At 34.1% G+C, this 21431-nt stretch overlaps 3 protein-coding genes across 4 annotated transcripts; 2 read left to right on the forward strand and 1 right to left on the reverse strand.

Annotated features, from left to right (window-relative positions):
• Positions 1-551: 551 nt before the first annotated feature.
• LOC114183380 (uncharacterized protein YKR070W) lies at positions 552-6576 on the forward strand. Of its 2 annotated transcripts, none has more exons than XM_028070388.1 (12): positions 552-751; positions 849-961; positions 1070-1105; positions 1290-1363; positions 1698-1738; positions 1878-1949; positions 2058-2259; positions 4979-5074; positions 5165-5232; positions 5471-5669; positions 5760-5843; positions 6345-6576. In XM_028070388.1, exons 1-12 carry the CDS (start codon positions 666-668, stop codon positions 6402-6404), a joined length of 1131 nt encoding a protein of 376 aa, XP_027926189.1. In that variant the 5' UTR covers positions 552-665; the 3' UTR covers positions 6405-6576. The 2 variants fall into 2 exon arrangements, with proteins under 2 accessions (XP_027926189.1, XP_027926190.1); XM_028070389.1 differs by having other exon boundaries at positions 858-961.
• Positions 6577-7240: 664 nt separating this feature from the next.
• On the reverse strand, positions 7241-10725 carry LOC114183423 (enoyl-[acyl-carrier-protein] reductase, mitochondrial). Its single transcript, XM_028070439.1, has 8 exons — positions 10232-10725; positions 9607-9750; positions 9416-9518; positions 9128-9227; positions 8834-8910; positions 8669-8747; positions 7688-7806; positions 7241-7547 (listed from the first exon to the last, which is right to left on the reverse strand). Exons 1-8 carry the CDS (start codon positions 10635-10637, stop codon positions 7454-7456), a joined length of 1122 nt encoding a protein of 373 aa, XP_027926240.1. The 5' UTR covers positions 10638-10725; the 3' UTR covers positions 7241-7453.
• A 1270-nt stretch (positions 10726-11995) lies between these two features.
• Positions 11996-15454, forward strand: LOC114184104 (probable serine/threonine-protein kinase PBL5). Its single transcript, XM_028071347.1, has 5 exons — positions 11996-12378; positions 12933-13183; positions 13438-13627; positions 13745-14136; positions 14793-15454. The coding sequence occupies exons 1-5, from the start codon at positions 12300-12302 to the stop codon at positions 15240-15242; spliced, it is 1362 nt and encodes a 453-aa protein (XP_027927148.1). The 5' UTR covers positions 11996-12299; the 3' UTR covers positions 15243-15454.
• Positions 15455-21431: the final 5977 nt, after the last annotated feature.

Consider the following 21431-nt stretch of genomic DNA (forward strand, 5'->3'; position numbering starts at 1 on the left):
ATTTTGTAAAATCAAGTGAAATTTATAATTTGCTTCATAAGACACACTTACTATCAAATATAATATAAAACACCAAATTAAGAAAATTAGTTAAAATTCTAATATCAATCAAATTAAATAGTATTAGATATAGAACCAAATCGAACCTATTACGTAAAAGTAATTTTCACATTTATACATGTAGAATCAACCTAAAAAGTTTGGTAAACATATAAAACAACAGCATAAATATAATTAGGTATTTTAAATTATTTTCATACTCTTTTTTCTCTAACTATAACCATTATATTTTTATAATATTGTAACATTGATGTGTTAATTTTTTTTATACAAGTGGTTTTATTTTAAAATCTCTTAAACAGTGTTTGAAGTTCGAATCCGTCCTTACGTAGATCTTCAAAATAAGTTGATTCGATGAAAAAAAAATAGTTGTTTAATGAATAAAAAATTAAGATATTTTTTATAGCTGTATGGGCTAATCACTTTTCAGGCTAAGCCTATCAATCTAAACTGACCCAAAAGCGAGCCCGTTTGACATATTGGGCCACACAAAGGAAGTAACTAGCTAAAGCTAAAGCTAAAGCATGGGAAAGTGAGTAACTAACTTTTGTTCTCTGACTCTGCTGATTCTGATTCAGAAGTTGTAGAAGGGAAATCCTGCAACAATGAGCTTCCATCTCTTAACCAAAGCCAGAAACCGAACAGTGTTTTCGTATCTAATCTCACGCGCATTCTCTCACGGACCACAACGGTTCGTCAATCGTGAAATCTCACATTGTTCATCCTCTTTTCGCATTGCATAATTACGCTCCTAATTTTCACGGTTCCGATTATGTTAACTGATTCAGACCTAGCAGGCCTTCATTCGGCATCGCGTTCGACATCGACGGTGTCATTTTGCTCGGAAACTCCCCTGTCGGTGGTTCTCCTGGAGCGCTGAGAAAATTATACGGCGCTGATGGTAAAAACAAAAATAAAAAAAAACACGAAAAACTCTCTGTTTCCGTTTTCGTCATTTCTCATTCACTGTGACCGACTCATGAATTTGTTGATCTGTTTATGTCGTTAGGTGGATTGAGAATCCCGTACGTTTTCCTCACCAATGGTGAGTTCTTCTTCTAATTTTGTTTTATTCAATTTACTATTGCTTATCTGTGTCGTTTGGTGTAGACGGATATTTGATTTTTCCTGATTGCATTCGTGTTGTTCAATTGATGACCGGTCCCACACTGATAAATTGTTTAAAATGACGCGCCGCTTGTTTATGTTAATTTTATGTTTTCGTGTAGGTGGTGGCTTTCCTGAAGCTAAAAGAGCTTTTGAACTAAGTCAACTGTTGGGTGTGAATGTCTCACCTTCGCAGGTATATTCGAATAGTCTTGTTGTATCCTCTGAAAGCATAATGTAAAAGTAGATGTTTTATGAACATAAGAAATTCTGGATTTAGTAATTAGGAGGACTGGTTATGAGGATTTAGAATTGTTGATTTTTGTGTGAAGTAATCTACAGTCTCTGACCGTTCTTTCTCTTCCCTGTATAGTGATGTATACGTGTGTGGTTTTATTTCCTGGTTTCTTTGCTGTATGCATGTGTCACTGGAAAGTCAGAAGTAGTCGCCTTTGCCTTGCCACGTTGGTGTCCTAAATTCTGTTGAAATAAAAAATGTTTTCCCTAAACCAAATCTGATTGGTGTACAGGTTTTACAAGGCCATTCACCATTTAAACAACTGGTCAAGAGGTATGATTATTCATCTTCTGATCAGGTTTCATTTGAGTATTACATGCTGAACTGTCTTTTGCGCAAGTACACGCTGAAACCAATATGCTTGACAACACTTCAGTGTCCTTGTCTCATAGAATTTTCACGCCACTTACAGATTTGAGAATGATCTCGTTGTTGCTGTGGGAAAAGGGGAACCTGCAGCTGTGATGACGGAATATGGTTTTAAGTAAGGTTTGGGATAACTGGCTTGTTTGATACTTTATGAAAATGATGAGTTAGCAATCTGACTTCATCCTCAGTGTCTTATCATTATGGTGTTTATTTTTGTATTCAGACATGTTCTTTCAATTGATGAATATGCCTCGTGCTTTGAGAACATTGATCCGCTGGCTCCATACAAGAAATGGACTACCAATCTGGCTGCTACGGAGAATTCAAAGTTTAATGAGAGTTTTCCAAGGAATGATGTCCTCTCTAAAAGGGTTCAAGCAGCATTTGTAGTTAGTGACCCTGTCGATTGGAGCAGGGATATACAGGTTACAGAGATTTGATCAGTGATCCATATGAACTGTCTTTATTTTATCTTTGCTACATATATAGTGATGTCTATACAAGTACAAAAATTATGTGGCTTGTTTACATGAATCCCGCTGTTGGGAAGATCAATAACGTAATCAAACTGCTTAAACTGAAAGCATTGAAAAGTTAATGGAAACTTTAGCCACTGTACTATTGTTTGCTTCTTTATACCGAAGAAAGACTTGTATATGAAGTTAGACATCACAATTAGTAGTTAATAAGTAGATTTGGTCTCTTCTTTAGAGGGAAACTAAATTGCTCATGACTACGTCAGTGATAAAAGCCATTCACTTTAGTGGATGTTCAATAGAGAAAAATGAGATAGAGTGTTATACTACATTTAGATTTTAATACACTAGACTAGATATACTCAGTCATTTCTTGGAAAAGTATTTGAGAGTGGTTATTGTTCATGGGAGTTGGGATTTGTCTTCACTTGCCAGCTAGATCAAAAGAAATGAAATGAAATTAAAAGAAGAAAAGAAAGAAAAGAGAGACGGGATAAGTAAATGTATATTTGCATTTTTCAAGGATAAAAAATTAAGAGAAGTATACAACTTAATTTGACACTCTGAGACTTCCAAGTTGCTGTAATCACATTTTGAATTATTTTTGACTTGTGTTTCTGATAAGTGAGAGCAAATATAATCAAAATCTGTACTTAGTGTAACGTCCCATTTAATTACTAGGCGAAATTAAAAGAAACGTCACACCAAGATAGTACAATATCGCAGTCTTGGGGTCCTCAACACAACTCCTACAAGCTAGGCACACCACGATGCCAACGGAAAACCAGATAAAAGTCTAACCAATGAGAGTAGAATAGTAAAGCATAAAGCAATACATGGGCCATAGCCCTAAAGAAAGCCCAAGAAGAAAATAAAGTCCAGCCCAAATGGCTAAGTAGCGAAATTGCCATTTCCTTGTTGATCACAAGAAGCTCGTCCATCTCCCACCAATTTAAATTGATGATCATCGCAAGGAAGAAGGACTCATCCGGATACATATAGTCTGGTCAGATTCAGCACTTGTGGTGGATACCTCTGCTCACCCCTGAGTTATGTGTTACAAGTGTTACAATGAATCATTTTCCCTCACCACAAGGTTAGCCCTTAATGAGTTTCAGGCCTCCTGCTACTCTCACCACAGGAGTCCGTCCGCTCTAAGTGAGACTAACTGACTCCTTAGAGTGTCAGGATGCAACCTTACCTTGAATCCTTACTAGACTATACAGATGGGGCACCACCATGAAACACCCACTAACAAGGGTCATGGAATTACGTTCCGACCACTGAAGCGTGACCCTGAGAGTCTCACCTAGAGACCCCAAGAAATTACGCACTGACACGGACCAACATACATAACCACCAAGAATTTACATATACATTACACATAAATTTCATACCAACATCCACAACCAATCCTCATTTCGTACGGCTAAAACAATACCACTCGTCATTTCCAAACATGAGTAAAACATTTCCTCTCATACCAATACCATGCCACTGGTTTACCAACCATCAAGGTCCATTGTTGCTCATGCCAAATTTGTGACCACACGCACATATATATGTATCCAACTTCTCATGTACAGCTTATATAGAAATCATGCCAAGCTCACAATCCCCCACAAATAATCCCCTCCCAATCATGCATACTCATTCCCATTGAGCCATCATACAATAACCCATATAAGCATACTTTAAACATCCAAGCACAGAGAAAACAACAACTCGGGATGCCACCTCGCCCAGCTCCTCGCTCAGGCGGGAGGGTCTCGCTCAAGCGAGAATGACTCTCGCTCAGGCGAGCTCCCTTCCGCCTAGGCGAGAGCTTGACAAGGAGGACAGTAGCCCCTGCGCAATCTCGCTTAGGCGAGATCCCCTTCGCCTAAGCGAGACATCTGCTCGCTCAAAACGCGTTTTGGTCGCCTGGGCGACCACTCGCGCAGAAAGCCCTGGGCGAGCCTTTGCACATCTCGCCTAGGCGAGGCAAGCTCGCTTGGGCGAGATTAACAGTGTTTGCCACTGTTCACGCCTGTAACACACAATAACATATCCCAAACAGGAAAACCAGCCAGTCTAGACATCCATGACAGTATATCACACTCGAAAAATCATTAAACCAAAAGGGTACACATCACAATCACACCAAACAAGGGGGTTCTAGCTTCCCTTACCTGGAATATGCTAGTACAGGAACTCAACCACAACCATGGACACCACAGCTCTAGGAGTATGCTTATGAACTGAAAAACAATGGAGCAAATCACAAGATAAGCTCACTACAGAATCCTAGCTGAAAACGAACATGAAGAAACACCGAATGAAGTACGAGCACGAGTTGGAATGGACTTACGAGAAGCGGAAAAACTGGTTCGAGCTCACTGGATGCGAATAGGCGGCTGAACCCTAGCAGAGCTCTCTCTCGGAGCAGACAGAGTGACGGCTGATTCTGTGAAGAGTGAGGGTGAGTGTGTTAGGGCAGATTAGGGTTTAGTTTTATCACTTGGGCCAGCCCTAGACCCAATTACAAGGGCAACCCTTTATTTTTAGGGCAGAAAGAATAAAAAGATTTTAATGGACCTTACACTTAGGGTTTTAAGAAATTCTTATATTTGTTTTTTTATTTGTCTGGATTTGATGGACCGGTGAATGACCAAGGTTTTTCATTCAGGTTCTCTGTGACATCTTAAAAACAGGAGGCCTTCCTGGAAGAAATGTTGGACCACAACCACATATATATTTTGCAAATGATGACCTTGAATACCAGGTTGGTTCATTTTTTCAGAAAGACAGGTTATATGGAGCCTTTTGAAAATTCTATACTACATACTTACTGACAAGGTCCCACAAAAGGTAGACTAAATTTCCTTCTGAACGTCTGGGCATGGGAGCATTCAGGATTGCATTAGAATCCATCTTCAATAGGTGAGATTGCGTATTATCTAACTGTTAATAGGCCTTCTCTACTTTGGTTCCTTTAAATTGAATACATATGTACATTCATTTAAATACAGGAAGCTACTGTCACATTAGTCTGAGAGGAATACATGGAAAATGAAAAAAGAATCTAAATTAGTTTAGTGGCATTGCTGCTCTGATTAAATTCATATTTTGGTTCTTAAGAACCTTCATCTATCTATGCCATTAATTGCTCTGTGTGCAGGATTCACCCTCATTGCTTGGAGTATACATGTTTTGGCAAACCACATCCATCAGTATTCAAGAATGCAGAAATTGTGTTACAGAAACTTGTGGCATCACTTTATGAAGATTTCTATGATAAAAATCATAAGACTTCATCTTTTAAAACACTGTACATGATTGGAGATAATCCTGCAGTTGATATCAGAGGTGCACGACAGGTATGCCTCATGGAGTTGGATTTCACTTGTGGGATGGTTAAAAGTTGTTTGTTGACAAATGATAATATTAATGAAAATGTCGCATTTCAGACTGGGCATCCTTGGTTTTCTATTCTCACCAGAACTGGAGTTTTCAAGGGGAAGGAAAATCATGACAAATTTTCAGCAGATCTGGTAATTCCTTGTGTTTCTCCTTTAGAAAAGTCTCACAAATACGTCAACCTTTTTCCTCTTGCACTTTTAAGTTTCTTGGGACTGCGGTGGTCATGAATATTTGGAGATGTAGTGTAAGATAGGGAAATGCATTTGTTTACTTGCGCTGGTAGTGCCCACAACAGGAAGTAGTGATAGCCTGATTATACATACAAAAAAGAACCGGGATGAACAACATTCTTATTTGTTTTGGGTCTTCAGGTTTTTTTTTTCACATTTTAGAAAAAAGTACAGGGCTGATGGTTATGAATTACTGGCGTCATGTCTCCGTACCCATGGAGAACGTATGTTTCTAAAGGAATGTGCTCACGATTGTAATGCAGCTTGGATTGATTGTCCAAACCATAGTTTGAAATTTGTGGGTAGTTGTGGTGATGAACGGATGATTTAAATTTTTGACTAACGTTGCCATTGTGAAGGAAAGTACCTTGTGGTGATTACAATACAACTTCGCTTTCGCAGGTGGTTGACACTGTTGAAGAAGCTGTGGACTACATACTGGCAAAGGAATGCGGTTCATAGCCTTGTCCGCTTTATATGGCCAAAGCGTTTATTCTTTATGGAAAGGGTTCTAAAATAATATTTGAAAGTAATAGGTGATTTTGTGATCTCTACATAATGCAATAATTTATGGCCTATTCCCGCTATTCATCATGGTATACTTCATTAAATTATTTAATTCTTTTTATCCGCTCAGGTTTCTTTGCATTTCTAAGCATTGGTTTAGCTACACTTTCTTGAGCTGATAACTTCTGTCAAGAGTGAATTGGATTTCACTATTAGCTTTCGTTGGGAGCTTACAAACCAAAAAATTATTCTGGATAAAAACAAAGTTATTACAGTTTAAAACAATTAAGTTTACAATTTTAAAGCATGTTAAACGTTAAAGAAAACGTGGCAGTGACAAAATAGATGGCAACTAAATACTTAAAATGGTGACATCTGTTGTTAAAAATCTTAAGAATGAGACCTTGCAATCCAATTTCTTAAAACAAATTTATCTCGAGATCACTCTCGGTAATCGTGTACTAATCAAATTTGCGACTTAGGATTTGTTTGCTTTATATAGAAAATTAATTTCTTCCATAATTTATATTTTCATGCAAAACTTACAGGCACAAAATACTCGATTTTTTCGGTAGTAACTGCAAGCATCTTACCTCCAAATTGCTAGACCATGTTTATTTCAGAAGGATTAGGTGTATGTTATCTTAAATATTGTGATTAAATTAAGTTTCTCTAATTTATTTCATCATAATATACATTTATTTTATGCGGTTCTTTTCTTTCGGAAATTCTTAGAATTTAATGGGAACGCATTAAAAATGTAAAATACGTTTACAACATCACACACCCAATAAAAAGTCACGTTTGTATGATACCTGGTTGATTGAGAATGTAAACATCTTCACATTAACAATGCACCACAATTAAAGTCTATTTTTTATTCCTTGCACTAGAAATCTATTCTGCATGCCTTTGTAGGAGTAACTCCTTGATATATTGTTTTTTCTCTGAAATTCCAGAATACTTTTTTTATTCAACGGAAATCAGTATAAACATCCACACATTTAGAATTTGATAACTTGCTTAGGTTGGCTCCCAAGTTTTCCTAATGCTTTATCCAATGCTGTGCTGAAATCGTCAAAGGGAGCCAATTCCATTCTGCAACCAGAGTCAGCATCATATGAATTTGGTATGCAAATTATGAGACAGAAATGCAAGAACTTTTAAAAGCAATTTGAACTTACGGAATTAATATAACCCAAACCAAACCCCCCTGACACGTAGAGAAGAGAACATACTTGTATTTTAACTTTCCTTCTTGTACAAGACTCAAAAGTCTGTCTATCATTCCTCTGCTCTCTTCAGCTTTATCTGTGCTCAACCACTTCTGTAACCAGAATCCCCTCAAGGAAAGATCCTGCCAATGTGGTTCTTAAAAGATCAATATGCTACTCTACTAAGAATATAGGCGTTTGAAAAGGTTAGACCAAAACTAAGTTATGAAATTAAGGAATCTCAATTCCCTAGGTTCTCGGTCCAACATGAGTAGTTTTTCTTGCTATTTTCCCACTCATTTTCTAATTTGAATCATCAAAAATTACGTTATAGACACCACCCTATACATATTCGCAGCATAAAAGAACAATGACTCTATGATGGTGTCTTAAAGGTGTTACCAGAACTTCAATTACAATGAACTTCTAGACAGAATTGCATGTGTAGCACACACCTAAAATTCATTTTTGACTCTTTACTGCTAGATTTGATCTTGTTTGTGAAAGACAAGGTTTATAAACTAAAAATATGGACCTATTAGAAGGTTCAATGAACTAACAAATACTCGTTAAGCTCTTAAACTTCCATAGCAAAAGGTTGACATCAGGTTTTCAAGAAACTCATGATAGAGGGCTCAGCACATTCAGACAACATCACCAATATTTCAGGGCGCTGTAGTTATCTTGACTTCTTAACGTGAAAGTTGAAACCCTCTTAATCAGATTCACTTCCAAGTTCTAAGGGCTGATTAGAGCCCTCTCAAGTATATATTATCCTTATTCTTCATTTAGTTTCAATCAGTTGCCAAGATCAGGGGCGGAGCTAATGGGTGAACTGGGGATGATCACCCCCAAATATTTTAAATCCCTTTTAAGTCTCACATAAAAATATTTTATGGCCTCCCATTAGAAAGAAAACATGCGTTGGTCCCCTTCAACTTTAATTCTATCTCCTACATAATAAACTGAAGTAACAAACTACAAGAGAGAGAATTAATGGCTGACCTTAAATATGAAGGATGATGTTGACACAGTGACGGGTTTTTTAGACATTCCACCATATGTGACCATGGTTCCTCCTTGTCTGGAAAATATGAACTCATTTAAATCATAATAATAAAAGAGAAATATTTCATTCTTAAATTTTTCACCCAATATCTCATGTCATACCTCAAAAACTTGAGTACCAAAGAAGCAGCATTGCCACCAACACAGTTAAATCCCAGTGCCGGTTCAGGTATACCACCCTACCATGTCAATGTGAGGCAAAATAAGTCATCTGAATTCAATATAGATAAATAATGCTTCAAAACAATTTTTTGTCAGCTTCCTCTGCATCACATAAAAGCAAGTGCAAAACCTCAAATAAGATAGCTAGAATACATCCAAACACCCTTCCCAAATGCTCAATCTATGACTATCATTGATTTGAAAAATAGACACGTATAATACGCCTAGGTATACCAGGAGACTCTTGACATTCTTCACTTCCAATTCGCTCTCAGTGAAAACTTCATCAGCACCCAAATTCTTAAGCATTTCTTTTACTTCATTGACCCCAGGCCTGCATCAAAATGATTTGTGATGCAAAGTTAAGATTCTTCACTAATATGCCAGAAGCAAAAATAAGGACATGTTAATCAAATTATATTTAAACAAACCTTGAAATGATAATAAACAAACCATAGTCTGAAATAACACTCAAAAAGCTAAGCTAATAACAAAGCTAGCAAAGAACCTTCCAATGAGCACCTGTCCCTAATAATATTAATGCTGTGAATGCCACGAGAGTTGGCAAGCTGAATGACACACTGGCCAACCATGCTGGTAGCCCCATTTTGCACAATAGCATCTCCTGTTGATATCCAGAAAAAACAAAATTCCAATCCACTTAAACACAAATAAAAAATAAAGGAAATTCAGCCAGTAAAAGAAAAATGTACCAGAGTTCAGAGTAACACAGTGTTCAAGCATGAGAAGTGCAGTCAAGGGATTAACAGTAATTGTAGCCGCATATTCCATAGGCACACCCTTCTCTATCTTGTGCCAAACATTCTCATTCTTCACAATATACGTCTGCCAAGTCCCTGTGCATGCCAAAAATAAATAAATATATAAGAATTCCAAATATGACATGAAAACCGCAAAGTTCTACGAATTTGGATTTGGATCTTAGAACTTGGATTTCGAAAAATTAAGAGGCACGAATTGCACAACTTAGAGATATTAATTTGCTCATATCACTACCCGTCAGTGTTAACACATTCAGAATACCAAAAGACTTGAGCTAGAAGCTTGGAGAATAAGAATCTAAAGTGTTGAAGTATGACAATGGTCCAATACATAGGGTAGTCTAACATAAGCTCTATGCCATTTCAAACTTTTAGATTTGAACTCAACTCAATCTTAAATGCGAGTTGCTTTCACTTGAAAACTACTTTGACAAGCTAATTTCCCATATCATTTTTATCTTACTATTTGTTTTTCTTACACGATTAATGGAGAAGCTCGTTCTTTTGATCATATTAAGGTGATAAATTAAAGGGAAAGAAGTGAAAGAGAGAGTACCGAAAGAGGGTGGAGAGGGAATAACCCAATCACCGGGAGAGAGTGAGGTGACCGAGGAGCCCACTGAGAGAACTTCTCCAACGCCTTCATATCCACCCACTGCCGGTGGGTTTGGCCGCACAGGATAAACGCCCTGAATTCTATTGATATCGGAGGGGTTGATCGGAGCAGCTAGCATCTTCACACACACCTCTTTTTCTTTCACATCAACGGCCGGAACCTCCACCAACTTCGTCACCGTGTCCGGTGGCCCGTGCACATCGTACACGATCGCCTTCGACGGCGGCGACACGGCCGCGGAGGACAATGCTCGTGTGATTAATATTTGGCCGCAGCCACCGTGAGCTAACCTCCCCGACTTGTAGTTGAACACACGCGGCGCGTGCATTACCAACTGTCGCAACATTGCGATTTCACTCCGTCCCAGGCTTTCTCGCTCCGGTCACTCGTTCGCGCTTTGGAACGACATCGTTTGGGGAAAACGGGAGCTGCGGTGTAGTCACTGAAAATGCTGGGCCGAGAATACATTGTTCTTTTGTAGTAGGCTTCGGGTTTTTACTTTCTTCACCCCACAATTTCTTCGCGTGCACCCTCAAGTATTTAAAATAACAATTTTGCCTCCGGGAGAGTGATTTCCAGATACATATTCCGGAAAGTTTACTGAACAAGATTTCTGAAATTTATGAAACAATCAGAAGGAAACTTTCAAAATGAAATTTCTGAAACAAAATTTTCATAATACAATTTTTGGAATAAAACTTTCAAAATATATAAAATATGTATTTTGGAATGTTTTCTAGAATAAACCTTCTGGAATGAGTTTTTTTTAACACTTTTACGTAAAATATATTTCAAGAGTTTTTCAAAATACATGAAATAAGTTTCAAAATCAGTTTTTTTTTTTTTTTTTTTTTTTTGTATTTTCTCTCTTCTCTTGTGTGTTCTCCTACTCTTTTTCTTTCTTTGTAGCAGCAGATCTGATGGCAGTGGTGGGACAGCGGCTATGGTGCAGTAGGAAATAATATTTTAGTCTTTTCCTTTTATTAAGGGATGCAGTTTGTAATTATATAGATGCAGAAAGCAATAGCCCAGTCTTCGCTTGTGTTTTCAGCCCAACGTTCGTATATCACCGGCCCAACAAGTTGTTTCTACCGGTTTTACATCTAAGAGCCTCGCGTCGCAAATGGTTTCCATATCAGGGAAAAAAAAAAAAATCCTGAAAACAGAAAATAGGTCCGATATTCAATGACAAAATAACAAACAAAAAATTCTTTAGTTTAAAATTTTTATTATTAATATTTCGATATTTTAAAATATCAACAAGCCAACATTTTTTTAAAAATGTATTAATAATTATTATGTTATATTTTATTTAATATATATTAATTATCTTTAAGCATGTCTTACAAATACACAGAACACTTAAAGACGTATAAATGTATAGATTATTATTATTATTATTAAAATAAATTCACGGCATTTTCTCAATGAATATTGCGATATGAATCGAAAACATAAATTTTACATTTATAAATATTTATATTTAAAAATTATAATAATAAATATAAGGAGAATGTCTATAAATAATTTCGTTGAAAGGTAAAAGTAGATTGAGATGAGAATGGTTAGAAGTTGGGAAGTTGTAAGGGCCAGACACACGTGTTGGCCAAGACAATAAATGTTGATACTAAATATGTCAACAGTTAACACCACCGATGAGCATAGAAGGTGTCATGTTTTTATAGTGATGCCCAAACTGAACTACCAAACAGGCCTTTCAGATTATAATGTTTCGCAATCCCTTCGAAGGACGAAAAGGCCCTTTCTTTATTTTTCTCACGCCTTCTTTTAATCCGTAACACTTTCTCCTTTTTCTTCTACAACCCATGTAGTGTTCACATTGTTTCTACCCAGGAAATGACCACAACACAACGTTAACATCCTCTTTTTCTTTCTCTTTCTTTTTCATACACACTTCGTGATACTCCTTTTTCATGTTTAGGGACTCCGTTCTGGGCTTTGTTTGCTTCAAGCCTTGAACGGAGAGAAAACGAAAAAAAAAAAAAACATGGGTTGCTTTCGTTGCGCAGGCAAACCAAGCAAAAAATCCAACAACGTTAATAGAACGCAGAAGCACATTGCTGCCGGTAAACTCTACAAACGGATTGCAATACGTTAATGTTTTCATGCATTAAGGAACAGGTTCATCTGTTATTTGTGATCGCGTTTAATGTTTCGTTAATGGAAAAGATATAAAATTTGGACTTGGGTTTGTCGTGAATTAATCCGGGGTCTGTCTTTTGTATATGGGTATTTTTTTTTTTCATTCTAAGAATCAAGAAATTTTTGTTTGGTCTTGACATATGGAAGAAAGAATTTGAAACTGGTTTCTGTTTGATTTGTTTGATATTGCAAATTGTTTTGTTGGTTTCTGGAAATTTCAGAGTGAGTTTTGAATGTGGATTATATAAATATAAATATAAACTCTCTAATTGTTCGTCGTTCCATGAACCATAAACGTGTTGATTGAATGATGCGATCCATAATCCAACTGGTACTTCTTTCCTTTTAAATTTTAACAGCGATAGGTTTTTATCATTTGTGGTATCCTTAGATGAATCTATGCATCATTTTGTTTGATCTCTCACCTTCACGTGATGTTGATTTTGTATGCATGTGTGTGTCCTCCATTTTTTCGTAGTTGTCAAAATTAATTTGAAAGTGAATGGTAAAAGTGAAGATAATCATCGTAAGCCTGATCAGCTATCTCTGGACGTGAAGAATTTGAATCTACAAGAGGTTTCTGATGAGGTAAACGTTAGAAGTTACCGAGCACAAACATTTACTTTTGACGAGCTTGCAGCTGCAACAAGGAAATTTAGGTCAGATTGCTTTCTGGGCGAAGGAGGGTTTGGCAAGGTTTACAAGGGGTGCATAGAGAAAATAAATCAGGTACTCAGATACCAAAATCAATATCTTGTCTTACATATTTATATGACATCACTCTACTTTCATAGTATTTGTATTGAGTTTTTTATATTGTCTTTCTGTCGTGCTTTTAAAATATACACTTTTTAAATATATCAACATCATTGTATTCTAAATGTTCGATAAAAGTACAATAAGAAAAACCAGCAAATAATATGGACTGAGTTTTATATATGGTAAAGGTTTGGTGATATTGAGGTTTGTTATTGTGTACGTAGGTTGTGGCAGTAAAGCAACTAGACCCTTACGGGCATCAAGGAATTAGGGAATTTGTTGTTGAAGTATTGACTTTGAGTTTGGCAGATCACCCTAATTTGGTAAAGTTAATTGGGTTTTGTGCTGAGGGAGAGCAGAGGCTATTGGTTTATGAGTACATGCCATTGGGATCTTTGGAGAACCGTTTGCACGGTATATATATATTCGTAATATCTTAATTTTCTTCACCTAGAACAAAATGTTTGGGGTGGGGAGTGATTTTGTGTGTCCTTGGTTTATAAGTTGTTGTTTTGTTGATTAATTTGTCAGATCTTCCACGTAGCAGAAAAGCACTTGATTGGAACGCGAGAATAAAAATTGCAGCTGGTGCAGCTAGAGGGTTAGAGTATTTGCATGATAAAATGAAGCCTCCTGTCATATACCGTGACTTGAAGTGCTCAAATATTTTATTAGGTGAGGATTATCATCCCAAGTTATCAGATTTTGGGTTGGCAAAAGTAGGACCAAGTGGTGATAACACCCACGTTTCAACAAGAGTTATGGGAACATATGGGTACTGTGCACCAGATTATGCAATGACGGGTCAATTGACGTTCAAGTCTGACATTTATAGCTTCGGAGTTGTTCTTTTGGAGATCATCACAGGCAGAAAGGCCATTGACAACACGAAACCTGCTAAAGAACAAAATCTAGTTGCATGGGTATGTCAATATGCTCTTTCATCCAACTTTCTTCACAATGTTGCTACACATCTATCTACTTTTAATGCATTTAATAAACTTCGATATTAGTTAAGATTTCTATCATAAACTTACAGATTAAGATAGGTCAAAGTTGCTTCCTTAAGATTGAATATGGTGTTCGAATTTTTTTTTTCTGGGATAAATCGAAGAGATTGATACCTCGAGTTATGAGTTGTCTTAATAGTCTCCTCCAAAGTGTGAGTTGAGTTTTATCACACATTTTTCTACCACAATAGGTATACTTGTCCCAGCATTTATCTCAACACATTTTCATCGACCCTAGGTAGAGTTAGGTCTTATCATAACGGGACATACTTGTGTTCAGGTGAGTCGGATACCAAAAGAAACCCTTGAATTTGATATCACTGTTGAAATTTTTTTATTTTGCTGGGATAAACCGGGGAGATTGACTACTTTTGAGATATGAATCTGACACCACTTCCTACATAAAACCTTTTAAGGTTTAATGTCTGTGAGTATCGTTCTCCTTATATATCATTCAACTTAACATATGGAAATGTTGTTGGTGAAGAGAATTTTTTTATTTTATTTTTAAGGTTGTTGATCCATTGTCTTCCAAACTCACATAATGCATTGTATATGTTTTATTACAGGCAAGACCTTTGTTCAAAGACAGAAAAAGATTCTGTGAGATGGTTGACCCATTGCTTCAAGGTCAGTATCCAGTAAGAGGTTTGTACCAAGTTCTTGCTATTGCTGCCATGTGTGTTCAAGAACAACCTAGTATGCGACCTGTCATAGCTGATGTGGTTACAGCTCTAAATTACCTTGAATGCCAGAAGTACGATCCCCAATTTCATCTAATTCAAAGCTCTAGAACTGGTTACTATTCTTCAAGACCAACCCACCAAAATCTTAGATCAACTCTTAGCTATGGCTCTGAGCCAAGACCGAGCACAGGTGGTCATAAACTACTTGTTAGTGATAGTGGTTCGGAGTCAGAAATCTATGTAAAAGGTCTATCTTCTCCAAGAACACGAAGTGACGGTCATCAACATTTTTATACCAATAATGATTCCGAGACTGACAGTTCTGCAGATTAGAAAAGTGCTGCGTCTTGGGACATTCATACCGTAAAATGCTTAGCTATCAAATAACAAAAGTTATTTGCTTTTGGCTCCTCTGCTGTATATTTGAGCTGCTTTTCTTGTCTCAACATGGATTCCTCTTCTAGAGATTTGTAGTTGATCCGTATGTTAGAATTTCTCCTCTGCTACAATAATATACTTTTTTTTTTTAATGAAAAAGTATAACTTCAATTCAGTTCATTGGCCATTATAATCTGCATACTCTATATCTTATGCTTTTATACATGCAAGACACTGTCATTGCAATGGGCAGGCTCAATAGAGATAGTATTATGGTTTATGGTTAGATTATAAAGGTATATTAAAGATTTAAATTTTAAATCTAATTCAATCCTACACGCCGAGACATATACATTTTGATGGTGAGACTAGACAATAATAAGTGATACGACCGGAACAATAAATCTGACAAACAATAAATTTTATTATAATAATTTCTAATCATAATTCTAATACCATGTTAGTAAATTGTAAATCTAAGTTAAATTTACGAAATCAATTTGTAAAAGTGAGATTTTCACAATCTTATCATCGGTCGAGGTGAAACTTCCAAAAGTAAATGATTTTAATTTTAGCCATTGTCTTGAAGTTTGGCCATTTTTCTATTTAATAATTTTCTCTGAACTGAATGAATAATGTTTTCATCTTTTATTATTTTTATTTTCATCTATAAAGATGTGAAAACGAATGCACTTGATGATCTTTTCATCTTTATTAGTTACTGAAATGAAATAAGCATGCTTAGATAGATGCCTCTGTATGAATATCTTTCCTATGCTATTAACCCTTATATGTGTGTATTAATAATTCATTTCAGAAAACAAAACAGCGGTGATGAATAATAACTTGGATGAGTAGCATTTAAATGATATAATTAATTTGTTTTGAAAATTCAATTAGACTTTGAATTCTTATTTGGTTCACTAATGTGTCATGACTTGTGAAGTTCTTTCTCATATTCTATAGTGTATACTTATCAATAAAATGAATTCTCGGATTCTATAATGAGACGTTTTGATATTTTTATTTTAATGAAAAGAGAGATTAAAATTAAAGTGAGAAAATATAACATGAAGAGTGATTTAACGAAGAAAAATGAATTCAATATATACAAAGTTAAAAATAAATTATTATTGAATAACTCTGTGAGATCTCTTTACTAGGGATGGCAACGGGGCGGGGCGGGGACGGGTTTCACTATCCCATACCCATCTCCGTAAAACAAATTCATCCCCATCCCCATACCCAAACCCAACGGGTATCAAAGTTTTATCCTATCCCCATCCCCACCGGGTAACGGATATAATCTCGTACCCATACCCGTACCCGTTTCCTTACTAACTTCAATATAAATTTTAATTAATTTTTATAAATTACGGTAAAGGAAACATAATATTATCAAATATTCAATATTAGAAGGATGGTTGTTTCTTTGATATCAAATACTTTGAAATAAATTATAATTGTTTACATTTTAGATTGGAATACCAAATAAAATTTCATGAGAACTAAAACATTTATTAAATTTGCAAATTGTAAACATTAATGAAACCTAGTTGATAAAATTTAAAAATATTTTTAAAAAAATTTAAAGGAAAACAAATATTCAAATTAACATATATTTTAAATATTTGTTTACTTCAATTTTTTAAATTCTAATTAATCTCTTTTTTTATACACTAATAAAAATGATAATACATCACTTAGTCAAAATGACGCAACTAACAAATAATAAACATAATAAAACAAATTTAACATGATTATTGTATATTTTGAACTTCAATATATGTTGGATGGCGATAAAAAAATATTCATGACAATTACATTAAATTTTGATATTGTAGTAAATAAAAGTTATTTATACAATTATAGTGAAAAATTACAGTATGATTGATATAATGAGTTAAAAAATAAAAATAATTAGATAAAATATACTGAAATAGTATTCTACATGATGAAAATAAACAACAAATAAAAATATTAAAAAATTAACGAATGTATGTCTTAGAAACAATTTGATAAACTATTGAAAGAAATCACACAAAGGAAAACGATTGTATAATTAAGGGTATGATAAAATGAAAAATATCTTAGACATCTACGAACACTTTTCAAATATCAACATATATACTCAATAGTTGAAAAATAATTGTTTTAGCGAAACAAAAGAGTTTTTCAAATGATACAAAAATTAATAAAAATAAGTAAAGAATTTTTTTTATATTACCTAGTAAATGAAAGATTTAGGCTATTAAACACTTAAATTGAGAGTATTGAACATACTCATGTGAAAGAAAAATATACAATAAATAAAAATATTAAAAAATAATAGAAATATTCAAATATGAGATATAAAAAATTTGTAATTGACATATATAATTTTAACATAATTACATAAATGTTATGATAAGATGAAAAATATATTGGAGATGTGAATGAGTATCATGACAACCCAAATAATTAGAAGAAATAAAAAATTGAGAAATAAATATATATATATATATATATATATATATATAGGGTTACTTAATTAATTGTGAATATTTTAATCATTTAAATAATGACCGGAGATATGGCGGGGACGGGTATTATGGCGGGGATATGTACATATCCATAATCATCCCCATACCCAATTGAAAAAGTCGGGGATTCCCCATACCCATACCCAGTCAATGCGGGGATTCCCCGTCAAAACGGGGACGGGTTCGGATAATACCCACGGGAACGGGTTTATTTGCCATCTCTACTCTTTACATTATTGTTAGAATATGATGTATTTATTTTTATTAAGATCTTCATTAAAATGTATTTTTAGTGTAAAATATCACCATACTTCATTGTCTCTCAAGGGTGAGATTGACATAGTATTTGAACATTTAACCCAATCAGGGAACCAATTTGGTGGGTGTGGACGATGAAGGAAAAACATTTGAAGAATATATCGATTATAGTTATAATCCTCGTGGTAAATTATATTTTTTATAATCAGGTCTAACAATTCATGTCAAAAGTAAGTTGAATTTGTTATATAAGGTTATTAAACACTTGTCATAATAAATTAGATTTATTATATATCTTTTAATCTTTATCATATAAGTTAGATTTACTATATCAAAATTTTCAATATCTGTATAACAATACTGATTTTAATAAGTTGGACTTTCTATATTAAGTTTTTTAATCATTATAGAAAGTCTAAACTTTCTATATTGTCTATAACTATGTGTTAAAGAGAATTATCATAAAATATCTTCTAGATCTGTCATAAAAAGTGATGATAATAATTTATATAATTTTTAATATGTAGATATAAAATTTAACTAGATCTAATATTAATGAATTACTTAATTTATAAAACATTGATATTTCTCGTAAAAATAATAATTTATAATATTTTTCGTTTTGATAATATCTGAAACACGTAATTTTAATTTGGTACAAGAGAGTTGTAATTATATATTTATTGTGTTTTAAGAATTTTTATATATTTTTAAATATATATTAATTTATGCAATTTTTAATTTTTTATATACTTTGAAGCACATATACGTCACATATTTATATGCTGAATACGTACACTGGTATTTCTATTTTATCGTGGAAAGAATAGGAATATTCTATTTTATTATGTTGACATTATTTCTTAGAGTGAAATAAATTTTGTAAGGACGAAAGTTAAATTGCTTTAAGGGTAGATGTGGTTTATTGGTTGGAGTGGAGGGAATTTTTTAGGGACCGAAATAAATTATAGAAGAGGCAAAGTGTTTTGATTGAGATGAAGTAATAGTATTTTATTATTTAAGTTAAAAAAAAGTTGAATATTCAAATTTCATTTCACACCTTGACTGTTTCTTCAAAGTACTTTTTTTTTTCTAAATTTTTAAAATTTCATTTATTCTTTTACATTTAAATTCACCTTAGAAATCTTGGTGGAGTGTAAAACACTTTTTATCTAGTCAAAAGTATTTTTGAATACGTTTTCCTTTATTTCTTTTTTCAAGAATTCATTTTTGGGGAAGAGTTGCATGTTTAGGAAAGGGCTTTGCATGAGGTTTCCAATACAAGGTCAATATGAATAGAATAATTGAGTCGAGTTGGTCTAAGTCGAAGAATCAAGCTAAGTGGACCAAAAAAGAAAGGTTTATATGAGTCAACTCAGGCTAAAGAATTGAGACAAGTCAATCTGAACCAAAGGTCAAGATGAATCAATTTGTGTTAAAGATTAAATAGAGTTGACTTAGACTAAAGAATCAAGCTAAGTTAGCCTAGTATGAAGGTCTAAATGATTTAGCTCAGGTCGAAGATTCAAACTAAGTTGACCCTGATCAAAAGTCGATTCGTTGGTCCCACCTGAAGGTAAATTTGAAGGTTAAGATTGAAGGTTAAGTTGAGTCATCTTAGGCTGAATAGTTAAGTTGAGTCATCCAAGTTCGAAGGTTGAGTCGAGTTCGTTTCGCTCAAAGGTTAAGTTGAGTTAGTCTTGATCGAAAATAAAACCGAGTAGGCCCCAAATCAAATTGAGTTAGCCTAGGTCAAAGGTCGAATCGAGTCAATCTTGATTGAAAATTGTGTTAAGTCGATCACGACTGAATGTTAAGCCGAGTTGGCCCCGACCAAAGATCAAGCTAAGTTGGACCCGATCGAAGTTCGAGATGCGTCGGTCCATACCAAAAAATGAGGTGAGTTGACTTAGGTTGACTTGTGTAGTCGAGTCATCTTGTAACCAATGTCTAGTTCAGTCATCTCGAGACCAAGATCGAGACGAGTCAACCCAATCCTAGGTAGAGTCTAGTAAATCCAGGTCTAGGTGGAGTTAAGTTGGCCTAGGCCTAGGTGGAACTGATTTGACATGAGCTCAAGTCAAGCTAGGCCTAGGATGACTCAACTCAGCTTTGACCAATATTGAGGTGAGACAGTCCAAATTCAAGTCGAGCTAAGTGAACTAGACCTAAATCGACATGATTTAAACTATGTTTAGGTGAAGTCGAGTCAGTTTGACCCATATCTAATATATGTAATAGTAAGGTATATTAGATCAATATCATTATATTTAATCCAATTGAAAAAGTTAATTCAATCTAAATTTAATCTAATTTAAATTAGATTGAAAAAAATCCAAATCTTGTTGATGTAGATAAAATGGACGTGAATTATAGATTAAATCTATTTCATCTATTTGAAAAAATTCAATTCATTCATGACTACCCGTAATTGTGATAGCATTAAGGTAGAAAATCTGGGTTATCTAGGTGTAACTTGGTTAGGGTGATATATATTTTGATGGGAATTGTATGTTTTGGAAATGTAAAAGTATGTGAATGTGATAATTTTGATATATTAACCAAGTTTTTTTATGCTGTGAAGGTTAATGGAAAATATTGATTCGTGTGTTTGTCTGCTGTTGTGTGTATATGTATGTTTGTACGTGTTTGTATGTCTTTTTAATTGTGTTTTAATGATTAATAAGAATATAATTAGGAAGTTACAAATTTTACCACTTTAGTTTCACTTTACACATGTAATTTATTGTGACAAAAACTTAATGTTAAGCGTTATATATTTTTTATATATTTAAATATGTCAATATATTGGTTAAAAGATTAATTTGGATGATGCATAGTATAATTTTTATTAGGTTGAATGGACTTTTAAATATACGTATGTGTGAAATTTGAATTATATGAAAAGCGAGGAATTTCTGAAATCTGAATTGAAGTATTTCTAAATTAGATGAGATTATAAAGGTAAATAACTTCTAATTTAATAAAAAAACAACGTATTTTTCATGGTATTGCTTTTTGATAATTTTTATGCTCCTATTCTATATTGATAAGTTAGAATCTAATTTGAATTTTATTATCCAAAAGTATGATGTTTTACCCTTATTTGATTTAAATAATTAAGCTCATCTTATTTTAACAGACAATATAAAATATCATGTTATTCTATTTTACGTTAATATTTAAATATTTATCTAAAAATAGTAAATTTTTTTACAACTACAATGTAAGTTAAAAGTAAAGTACACAAACAATTTTAAAATTGAAGAATTATAATATTGTGCTATTAACATTTGAAAACAATACTGAACATGTTATATTACATTTAGCTACAATTGCTAAAATGTTTTATCTAATGTACATA

Source organism: Vigna unguiculata, chromosome 5, assembly GCF_004118075.2.
Source record: "Vigna unguiculata cultivar IT97K-499-35 chromosome 5, ASM411807v1, whole genome shotgun sequence".
Taxonomy (NCBI): domain Eukaryota; kingdom Viridiplantae; phylum Streptophyta; class Magnoliopsida; order Fabales; family Fabaceae; genus Vigna; species Vigna unguiculata.

What these genes read in the sequence shown, in the direction of transcription:
- LOC114184104 (XM_028071347.1), top strand. Translation starts at nt 12,300, where the DNA reads ATGGGTTGCTTTCGTTGCGCAGGCAAACCAAGCAAAAAATCCAACAAC. An exon ending in GCATAGAGAAAATAAATCAG is followed by an intron (nt 13,184 to 13,437) that starts GTACTCAGATAC and finishes TTGTGTACGTAG; the next exon opens with GTTGTGGCAGTAAAGCAACT. An exon ending in TTTGGAGAACCGTTTGCACG is followed by an intron (nt 13,628 to 13,744) that starts GTATATATATAT and finishes TTAATTTGTCAG; the next exon opens with ATCTTCCACGTAGCAGAAAA.
- LOC114183423 (XM_028070439.1), bottom strand. Translation starts at nt 10,637, where the DNA reads ATGTTGCGACAGTTGGTAATGCACGCGCCGCGTGTGTTCAACTACAAG. An exon ending in AGAATGTCAAGAGTCTCCTG is followed by an intron (nt 8,911 to 9,127) that starts GTATACCTAGGC and finishes TTGACATGGTAG; the next exon opens with GGTGGTATACCTGAACCGGC. An exon ending in CATCATCCTTCATATTTAAG is followed by an intron (nt 7,807 to 8,668) that starts GTCAGCCATTAA and finishes CCACATTGGCAG; the next exon opens with GATCTTTCCTTGAGGGGATT.
- LOC114183380 (XM_028070388.1), top strand. Translation starts at nt 666, where the DNA reads ATGAGCTTCCATCTCTTAACCAAAGCCAGAAACCGAACAGTGTTTTCG. An exon ending in AAAATTATACGGCGCTGATG is followed by an intron (nt 962 to 1,069) that starts GTAAAAACAAAA and finishes TTATGTCGTTAG; the next exon opens with GTGGATTGAGAATCCCGTAC. An exon ending in ATGACGGAATATGGTTTTAA is followed by an intron (nt 1,950 to 2,057) that starts GTAAGGTTTGGG and finishes TTTTGTATTCAG; the next exon opens with ACATGTTCTTTCAATTGATG.